The following is a 10,738-nucleotide window of genomic DNA, read 5'->3' as shown; positions in this document are numbered from 1 at the left end:
TTGGCAAGTCAGTGACCCAACTCGGCGAGTCTATCTGCCTGGCATCCTATAAATAGAAGTTTCGGGTTCTAGCATTCTTCACACCATTCTAACCTCTTCTCTCTCTCTCCCCCCCTCTCTCTCTCTCTCTAAACTCTCTAGCCCCCAACCCCCCCAAACCTAAGTAAACCCCCTAGCACCCGAAGGAAGCCCCGAGGCTCCTGAAGACCTGAGAAAAGAGCCTTTCAACTCAGGAACGCTGCTCCGGCGAAGCCCGATTTTCGAGAAAACATGCTGTAAGTGAGCTACGCCTAATCTATCTTTAGTATAGCTTATGTTTCAATATAGTAATGTCATTAGGAACTTATAATGAGTATTTGGGCTATTATTATGAGTTATATTAGTGTCGTTATAATATATTTTTAACCACTCGCGGTACAGGGAATTTGGTTTAAAGGGCCGCTTGGGTTCTGGATTCAGAAGTGTTATATGCCAAAATGATCCTTCTCCCCGGTGTTCCATGTTTGGCCCTGTCTGTATATAGTGATTGAGAAATATTTTTTCATGCTTATATAATAGTAATAATAGCAAGACTATTAATTAGTCTTGTCAAACATTAGACTAAACTCTAGTGGTAATGATACTAGGTTTTGTCCGAGGGAAATTGTTTTAACAGTAACAAAGTGGTGTCCGAGTGCCAAGTCACCACCTTATCAAGTGAGTGCAAACTTACTTTCATCTTTCACATAGATATGAAGTATTTTATAAACTACGTGCTATGTATATGTATACTTGCTATCTATGCTGGATGAACGATTTTATACTAGTTTTAAATGATTCAAACTGTATATTTATTTTATATCTACAAATATGTTAGGATAAAACATGGGTAGATGAAATAGTTGGTGTGTAATGAAATAAAATTATGAGAGATAGGTGATGATAAGAAGGTGATGATAATTAGGTGAGGATAGATAGGTGATGATGAATTCGTGATGTAGGATGAAAGATACCATAACCTTATCCGAAAATGTGGAGATGTAGTCATCTACGAGAGTAAAGATGGAAACAACAGACTATTCTAGACAACCCTGTGGAAACACCATCAGGCTCATAACCTGTAGGCGATGAATTACGAGTTTAGGCGATGTTGTAACTACATATTCATGTGATGATACTCTAACCCTTACTATGAATTACGAGTTCAAGCGATGTTGTAACTACGTATTGATGCAATGATACTCCAACCCTTACTAGGCGTTTATTGAGAGGGTAATCCCGGAATCATTACTGATTATGTGATGTAGGCAATGATCCTCAAGAAAAGTCCTTAGGAACATACATATAAGGAAATGTGATGTAAAGAGATGAGAGGTAAATACGATATAGGAGATGACCCTTAAGATAATTCTTTAGGGAATATTAAATGAAGAAAATGGGGATGGGCAATCGGGTTAATTGTTTGACATGTATTATGTGAAGAAACAAATTAAGTATATTATTGTGGGTTGAAAACCCTATGTACTCACTAGGTTTCCCAACCTGACCCACTCCAGCTTATTTGTATCATAGGTATCGATACAAAGCTACCTTACACTGAGAGACTTAAAAGAGATGTAGATCACTAGTGTAAATGAATGTAAGTTCTGTTTATGCTTATGATTCTGTATTGACGATGACATCCTAAGGTTTTAAAATGAATAAAAATACATTTCTCCGGAAATGCTTTGATAATGTATTTATCATGTTTCTCTAGGAACAAATTCCACAACATTTTTATTAAAAGAAGTAATCTGATTTTTATAAAGCATAAACAAAAATTGGTCTTTTCAGGCCGTAAAAATGGGGATGTCACAATCTCTCCCAAATCTTTCTCTCTATATCTCGAATCTCTTCTAAATCTCTCTCTATATCTCAAATCTCTCCTAAATATCTCCCTATATCTCAAATCTCTCTCTATATCTCAAATCTCTCTCAAATCTCTATATCTCAAATCTATCTCAAATCTCTCTATATCTCAAATCTCTCCCAAATCTCCCTTGATAACAAAAATAACACTTCTCACCCTGGAACACCTCTCAGTCCGGAACCCTCTCAAGATATGAAACCCTCTCAGGATATGAAACCCTCTCAGGATGCGAAACCCTCTCAGGATGTGAACCCTCTCAACAGCGAACCTCTCGCTTCCCATTCCAGATTTTTGGCAGTCTCTCACTTTTCGTCATTTTTACGGGTTTTTGACGTGGGATTTCCACCAAACTCATACTTTTGACATCATAGACCTCCTAAACACATATTTTATCTACATCTTGAAGATTTATTAAATATAAATCATACTTTTGATTAAGATAAGATTTATTCAATTGTTATGATATTGTAAATGACGTCATCCGTCCCCGAACGTTTCTGCTGTTCTAGTTTGGGGGTGTTACATAAATTAACTTTATACTGGTTGTACTATTTATAACAATGGAATACATATAAACCCTAATTGATATTTTCACAATCTAATATGGTTGATCAACGATCGTTTTTAATTCTTGGAAATACGAAGATACATGGAGAAATTGTCAAGTCATGTTCGAGAATTGATTCTCGAGATAAACAACATGATATTATCATTGAATATGTTCTTGAGGCGGGACCAGACGTCATGAGTTGTTGATTCGGAGCCATAATTATATGCATGAGATCCTTTAAAATTGTACTGTATATCCACCATAAGATAATATCATCAAGAGGCTCCCACATTTCTTTGGTGGTGGCTACTGTGACAACACCAGTGGGTGTAATAGTGGATGTAATGGGAAATAGGGTTGCCAATGGTATAATGTGATTGATAACCATATAGGTGCGACAACGAATCTGAAAAATATAGCCCATGACGAGCATTTGCTATTCTTCGCCACAAGTGATGGGAATCAAACGATTGTAATTGGAAACAGTAAAAACCTAATGAAATTTGGATTTAGTAGAATTGAAAAGACGAAAGAGATGAGAAAATGGACTGAGAGTAATAAAGAAAAGAAGAAAATAAGGTAGGTGTAAGGTTTTTGCGGCTGAATGGTGTGATCAGAGACTTGCCTTGTTTGACAAAGTACTGCCGATGAGGATAATGAAGGCAACCGATGAAACAATGAGTAGGACATGTCAATAACCAATTATAGATATTACAAGTCTAATGTCATGTTAGAAATTGTATATATCTTGAGTGTATTGATTTCCGACAAATGTATTTATATATAAGCATAACAATGAATAATCAAAGCCTAACTCTTTAAAAATTATTACTAGTGGAATAATAATAAATCCAACACACTCATATGATTGGTCCATATGATTTCTCTAAACGGACTTAGTAATGACAATTTTTGAAACTCTTACGCGATTGGTCCATGTGGTTTCAAAATTTTATATGAGTAATTTTTATGTCCAAAAACCAATTAGTATAAACATCATTCAGTTTGGTTTGACGATTCATTTCGGTTTTTCCTTATACCTCTACCATTAAACAAAAAAAAAATTAAGACTATTTTGTTTGATTCGGAGAGTTGGTTAGGCTAAAATTAACCCTTTATTATTTATATAGTTTCAAATCAGGTACATGTGTAATTTAATTTGTACACGAATACAAACTCTCAATTGGGAGGACCTTGTCACGTGAAATCGACAATCTTCTGTCATTGATATATATATGCACGCACACCCTGTAAAATCTGTTTTAATTCAGAACAAACCAGAAGCCCTCTTCCTCTTTCTGCCATTACAATATTACATACATCCCATTTCCATACATACAGATTTCTATACCTATACACTGTAACAGCAACGGCAAGAGAGGGAATCGATCGGTGCTTGGGAAGAGAGTGTGGTACCGGAAGTATACGGAGACAGAATTGCTTCTGTATGTCAGTAGATTGTACGCACTGCAACTACTACGGTGGATTTGGTGAGCTTGCTAACCCCTTACAATGGCCTCAGCTTCGCAAAAGACGTCGCATTCCTCCGGTGATTCCCTTCCAATCCGCCGTCAAATTGTTCCAGCCTCAGCCTCTGCCTCCGCCGCTGCCGATGTCTTCGTCGTCCAGGATTGGAATAACGACGATCAGCCGCTGCCGATCAAGAATTCAGTGATCAGTCCTTCTGATCCTTCCGCGAATGCTTCCACGAAAGGTAGTTTTTGCGTGCCGTATGTGTAACTATGTACGTATTTGCATCTCTGAATTTTATCCTTACGTATATTAGCGTCGTACGAGTACATATAATCTGAATAGTGTAAACTATCAATTATATGAACGATATACTTACTATATGTTATGTAAGTAAGGACGTATGTACTTTTCACCGATTCATCTAATGTACACGTATACGTATGCATACACATATGTATATATCTGGAAATTTATGAGTTGGATGATGGATGTACAAAATTTGGAATATGCTTCTATGTGTATATTCAGACAATTTTGATGTCAGATCTTGGTCTTTGCTGGTGAGATTCGTCAACATCTGTTCTTTTTAATTGTCACCTTTGTTAGGTGGGGCTTACCTGCACAGTCATCTCCCTATATTCAAAATTAATTTGATTCTCAAATCAATGAAAAAACATTTATGGTATTGATTCCACATTTTTACAGAGATAGAATTAAATCCTTTTGATGCTAGAGGTTTTGCAAGTTATTAAGTAATCAGAGACTTTAAGGATAGTCATGGACTTTATTCATTATTTATTAGCCACAATTTTGGATTACAGAGTGTATGTATATAGTGATCATGAATTATTGTTTGGCTATCTCCTTTAATGTTTGATTTTGACTCAAAGCTCAAGAAATGTTTGCATTGACATCTTATTGGGAAACCTTGATCTCTTTATTCTTTATTGTCTAATTGTGATTGTGATATAATCTTTAGGAATCCAAGTTCTCACAAGGGCTCAAACCAGTCATCCTTTGGATCCATTATCTGCTGCTGAAATCAAAGTAGCTGTAGCAACTGTTAGGGCAGCTGGAGCAACCCCTGAGGTATATATATACACCCAAAGAGTCTTAAACAACTAATGGTATATATCAAAGTAATTGTGATGAAAGTTGTAAATTGTAAAATTACTACTTTTTTTTTTTTTTTTTTTTTCAGGTGAGAGATGGCATGCGATTCGTGGAGGTGGTTCTATCAGAACCAGATAAAAACGTTGTGGCACTTGCAGATGCATACTTCTTTCCACCTTTCCAACCATCATTGTTACCTAGAAGCAAAGGAGGAGCTGTAATTCCTACCAAACTTCCTCCAAGGAGAGCTCGACTTGTTGTTTATAATCAAAAATCAAATGAGACAAGTGTATGGATTGTCGAACTATCTGAGGTACATGCAACAACACGAGGTGGACATCATAGAGGAAAAGTCATTGCATCACAAGTTGTCCTTGATGTTCAACCTCCCATGGTAATACTACCATATGTTAATGATATTAATAGATGATTATATTGTAGTTATTTTAAAGGATTTACATCTTTACTCTTATCCATCACAGGATGCAGTGGAATATGCTGACTGTGAAGCTGTTGTGAAAGATTATCCTCCCTTTCGGGAGGCTATGAAGAAGAGGGGTATAGAAGATATGGATCTTGTCATGGTTGATGCTTGGTGAGTGTAATCATTATCTCTTTTGAAACAATACCCAAGGGTAGAATGGTAATTTTTGGTTGAAAACGTGTACAGGTGTGTTGGATATCACAGTGAGGCTGATTCTCCTAGCCAAAGATTAGCAAAACCACTTATATTTTGTAGGACTGAAAGTGATAGTCCAATGGAAAACGGGTATGCACGTCCAGTTGAAGGGATATATGTACTTGTTGATATGCAAAACATGGTAGTCCTTGAATTTGAAGACCGTAAGCTTGTTCCCTTACCACCAGCTGATCCGCTAAGAAACTACACTCCCGGTCATACACGTGGTGGTGTTGATCGGAGTGATGTAAAGCCTCTACAAATTCTTCAGCCTGATGGACCAAGCTTCCGTGTTAATGGACATTATGTTGAGTGGCAAAAGGTAATTATTTAATAGGGTTATAGTTGAAATCTAGAAACCAACTTTTTGATTTCCCCCCAGATTGGTCGTTGAAGTTTATTTGTTCATGTATGCTCCCTAAAAAAAGTTTACAAAACTCTCTTGTTTATGGACTCTAAAAAGTTTAGTTACCGGTATAAATGGAACGAAAAAATTGGGTTTAAGAACCTTGAACGTTTAAAAAAAAAGACTCTAGTGACAAACTGGGACAAAGCAAAAAGTTGATTCCCCATAGACACGATTTTGAAAAGGGATAAAGTTGAAATTAGCCAACCAAGCATTTTTTGAAAATGGTCTTTAAATATTGTTTTCTACACCCAGGGTCCTAGAAAAGAAATTTGTCCTCTTTATACCATTATGATTGCCTTTACCACGTTTAGGTGGTAAAAACTAAAAAGTTGTCCTTTCTATACTATTATGACATGTTATATCCACTTAATGCTATATAGAGGACAGAAATCTTTATTTTAAGGATCCTAGGTGTACAAAATAAAAGTTTAATGACTATTATGAGAAAATGCAAATAATTGGTTGACTGAATTAATAGCCAATTTGGAAAAATTAAAAAAGTTGGTTTCCGGATTTCAACTTTAACCCTTTCAATATCGTACTAGTTTCTTTTATACTCATTTTTAATAAATGTAATTTTGTTAATTGGCAGTGGAATTTTCGTATTGGTTTCACTCCACGTGAGGGTTTAGTAATACATTCGGTTGCATATGTTGATGGAAGTCGGGGTCGAAGACCAATAGCTCATAGATTGAGCTTTGTGGAAATGGTTGTGCCCTATGGTGACCCAAATGAACCTCATTACAGAAAAAACGCATTTGATGCTGGGGAAGATGGCCTTGGAAAGAACGCTCATTCTCTTAAAAAAGTTTGTTTCATATAGAATTTCACTTCTTATTGTATTAATTCCAACACTTTTCTGACAATTAATATTCTCGTCTTTAATTACAGGGATGTGATTGTTTAGGATACATCAAGTACTTTGATGCACATTTTACAAACTTCATTGGAGGCGTTGAAACAATTGAAAATTGTGTATGTATGCATGAAGAAGACCATGGAATCCTCTGGAAGCATCAAGATTGGAGAACTGGTTTAGCGGAAGTCAGAAGATCCAGGCGCCTTACAGTTTCTTTTATTTGTACTGTTGCCAATTATGAATACGGTTTTTACTGGCACTTTTACCAGGTCATTTTATCTATAACTATTTGTCTATTTCAATAAAAAAAAAAAACTAAGAGTTTATATATATTATAATTAATGCTGCTTTTTAAATTTTTTTTTTTTTTTTACAGGATGGAAAGATTGAAGCTGAAGTTAAACTTACTGGAATTTTAAGCTTAGGAGCATTACAACCAGGAGAAGTTAGAAAATATGGGACTACAATTGCACCAGGACTATATGCACCGGTTCACCAACATTTTTTTGTTGCTAGAATGGACATGGCTGTTGATTGTAAGCCTGGAGAAGCATACAATCAGGTATATGAAACTAAAATCAGCCTAGGAGAAAAAAAAATGATTTTTCATTAATTCCGTGGTTATACTCCATTCCATTCCCTCATTACTTGCTGCATACCAAAATGGAGCACGAATCAAACTATTAATAATCTGGTATAAAATTTATATTGATATGTTGTGTTTTTGTATTTGTAGGTTGTTGAAGTTGATGTTAAAGTTGAAGAACCAGGAAAAGACAACGTTCACAACAACGCATTCTACACACAAGAAACACTGCTTAAGTCCGAATCACAAGCAATGCGAGATTGTAATCCATTATCTGCTCGCCATTGGATCGTAAGTCTATTTATTTTTAAATTACATGGATTCCATATTTTCCAACTTTTTTTTTGTTGTTGTAAGTTTTATTTGAATGAATTCCAAAAATATCCAGGTGAGAAATACACGAACCGTGAATAGGACGGGACAATTAACAGGGTACAAACTGGTACCTGGCTCCAACTGCTTACCTTTAGCAGGTTCAGAAGCCAAGTTTTTAAGAAGGGCTGCCTTTTTAAAGCATAATCTGTGGGTCACACCGTATGCTTGTGGTGAGGATTTTCCCGGAGGAGAATTTCCCAACCAAAACCCACGTGTTGGTGAAGGTCTGGCTTCATGGGTCCAGCAAAATCGTTCTCTTGAAGAAACCGACATCGTTCTCTGGTCACTAAATAATTTTTTTTTTTTATCTGTTTGTTCTTTTAGTACGGTATTTTCTTATCTACATACATATATGAAATTTTGCAGGTATGTATTTGGGATAACTCATGTTCCTAGGTTGGAAGATTGGCCTGTGATGCCAGTGGAACGGATCGGGTTTATGCTTCAGGTATGTATGTTTTTAGTTGGTTATTTATTTTTATTTTATATATATATATATATATATATATATATATATATATATATATATATATATATATATATATATATATATATATATATATAAATGTTTTGGTTTTGCAGCCACATGGGTTCTTTAACTGCTCTCCTGCGGTGGATGTTCCTCCTAGTCCTGGAGCCTGTGAGTCAGATGTGAAGGAGAGCCATGTGAAAGAGACAATTGCTACAAAGTCGGTTTCAAATGGGTTGATAGCCAAGCTTTGATCATGCATTCACGTCGTGTGTTTGATTTGTAAGATGATGTTGTGTGAATATGAATGAGTACAATTGTTGTTTGCTTTTTTAAATTTCTGGATTTGAGAACACTTAGTTGATCAGCTATCTATCTTGATGAACAAGTTACCATATATGTATATGATAATAAATTTTGGTATCAGAAATGTTTGGGATAATAAATTTTCTGACAAGCTAGCTAGTCAGATGCTGCTGAGTAATTTTACCTCTCTAGATTTGCTGTTTGACAAACACATGCAAGTGGATAGCTGGCATAATTTACTAAGCCTTAGGATCTTCTAATTAATAAGATCATGGAGTATTGAAGACATGTTCTTTATCAAGAACATGATTAGCTAACAAGCTGAAATCAAACAGTCGGAAGATTATCCCAATGACCCTTACTATACATATTAAACAATTGGTCAATGAGATTTCATGTTCAAAAGCATAGCAAGGTGTATCATATCACCGTCAAAGTCAATGACTGGCTGACTCGTATTGGTTGCTACCTCAAAGATGATCACTCATAGCAAGTCTTTGTTACATGATGTTCTTTGAACAATCATTGGTAAACCATTCTAGCTAATCAAAGCAACCATTGATGAAACACTTGCACAACTTTCAATTTATCACTAGCTAGTTTTTAGACCACTGTCAGAAAAAGGGCATTTAACTAACGTTAAGGTAATGATTCTTCCACAATCGTTTTAAGCTACTAGGTCATCGGGTGTCATGGTGATGAGCTGGAGGAGAGTCGTTCATGCCACCCAAGGGTGGCGTTGTGCTTATATGACATCACGGCCATTGTCTTTATGGTCTGCACCACGAGAGGCCACACATCTTCTCTTTCTTTCTATTTCTGCTCTTCCTTCTTTCACCTCCTCTTCCTTCTTTCACCTCCTCTTTTTCTCGTGGTTGCGTTGTGATTACACCATATATGATGTGGTGTGATTTAGTGCGAAGAAGAGAGTGAGCTGGAAGGAGCCCCACATCAGTGGCATTAGGGGTATACCTGAAAACCTTAATGGGGAACACAAAAAATTTGAAGTTGCACCGATTTAATCCATTACTTGTTTCCACAACCTATGTTATTATGGAGCCGATCTAAGACTTTTTCTATAATTAGAGTACATTATGGTTTTGGTTAGGATGGTGGTTTAGTAATTTTAGTCAAACATTTCATTTTTTTTTTTGACATGGCTCATCCCTATGGTTCCCAAAAGTTGCACACATGGTCCTTGAGACTAACTCTGTCAGTTCTCATCCATTAAATGTTTGTAAAATGACCATTATACTCCTCTATGTATTTTCTCTAATTTATTGAAATTATAGATAAATTCAGGGACAATCTCTGTAAAAGTTGAAAAAAAAAAACCTAAGGATATCAACATTTATCCCCGTCGAGACCATTTGCCTATCCTGATGCTAACATCTCTATCGTCAACATCTCCAACGTTGGTAGTCTCTTTCTCTCCCACCTCATGCAATTTCAGTCATCGGCATCTCCATCGCCTTTATTCGCCGCTATTGAACCCACACCACTCTTTTTTCCTCGCATGCAACTCCGACCATTGATGACACCCTCTCTCCTTTGTCGTTCTCTACTTAGGTTCATTTATCTGGCGCCAACCACTTTGTATGGGTTGATCTCGACCTAGCTTGTTCATCTTCTCAAATAATGATTCGAAATCCATCTGATCGCCAATGATCCTTAATTTTTTACAATCTCAATTGCCATTCTGAATGTAACAACCCAAACTTTTTTCATCTAACTAGCTAGGGAATTATCAGAGTTATCTACTAAAATGCACAATTCTATTAATTCAAATCAATTTGCATCCCAAGCGATATTCGGGTTTACAATAAAATTATAAATATAAATTGAAGCAATAAGGAAAATACAAGGAAATAAAATTATTTTCCTATTCTAAGTCCTTGAGCTCCTACTTCCACACATACAACAGCTAACACTTGAACCGACAAAACATGAAAATTTACATACATCAGACCTGTGGTTTGGTGAGTTATATTATATATGTTTTCATGTAAATCATCTTCTTTTTCTTCTTAT

The 10,738-nt window shown here is 36.0% G+C and overlaps 1 protein-coding gene across 1 annotated transcript; it reads left to right on the top strand.

Moving 5' to 3' along the window:
* Positions 1–3,622: 3,622 nt before the first annotated feature.
* On the top strand, positions 3,623–8,831 carry LOC111907023 (diamine oxidase [copper-containing] 1, peroxisomal). Its single transcript, XM_023902814.3, has 12 exons — positions 3,623–4,152; positions 4,891–5,000; positions 5,113–5,418; positions 5,507–5,619; positions 5,695–6,025; positions 6,705–6,920; positions 7,004–7,240; positions 7,348–7,533; positions 7,708–7,848; positions 7,946–8,214; positions 8,299–8,380; positions 8,515–8,831. Exons 1-12 carry the CDS (start codon positions 3,951–3,953, stop codon positions 8,653–8,655), a joined length of 2,334 nt encoding a protein of 777 aa, XP_023758582.1. The 5' UTR covers positions 3,623–3,950; the 3' UTR covers positions 8,656–8,831.
* Positions 8,832–10,738: the final 1,907 nt, after the last annotated feature.

Source organism: Lactuca sativa, chromosome 4, assembly GCF_002870075.4.
Source record: "Lactuca sativa cultivar Salinas chromosome 4, Lsat_Salinas_v11, whole genome shotgun sequence".
NCBI classification, from domain to species: Eukaryota; Viridiplantae; Streptophyta; class Magnoliopsida; order Asterales; family Asteraceae; genus Lactuca; species Lactuca sativa.
This window is presented reverse-complemented; position numbering and strand designations above follow the sequence as displayed.

Bases quoted from the DNA above. Each gene is read 5' to 3' on its own strand.
- LOC111907023 (XM_023902814.3), top strand. From the start codon at position 3,951: ATGGCCTCAGCTTCGCAAAAGACGTCGCATTCCTCCGGTGATTCCCTT. The intron at 6,921-7,003 runs GTTTGTTTCATA...CTTTAATTACAG, and splicing joins ACGCTCATTCTCTTAAAAAA to GGATGTGATTGTTTAGGATA. The intron at 7,849-7,945 runs GTAAGTCTATTT...AAAAATATCCAG, and splicing joins TATCTGCTCGCCATTGGATC to GTGAGAAATACACGAACCGT.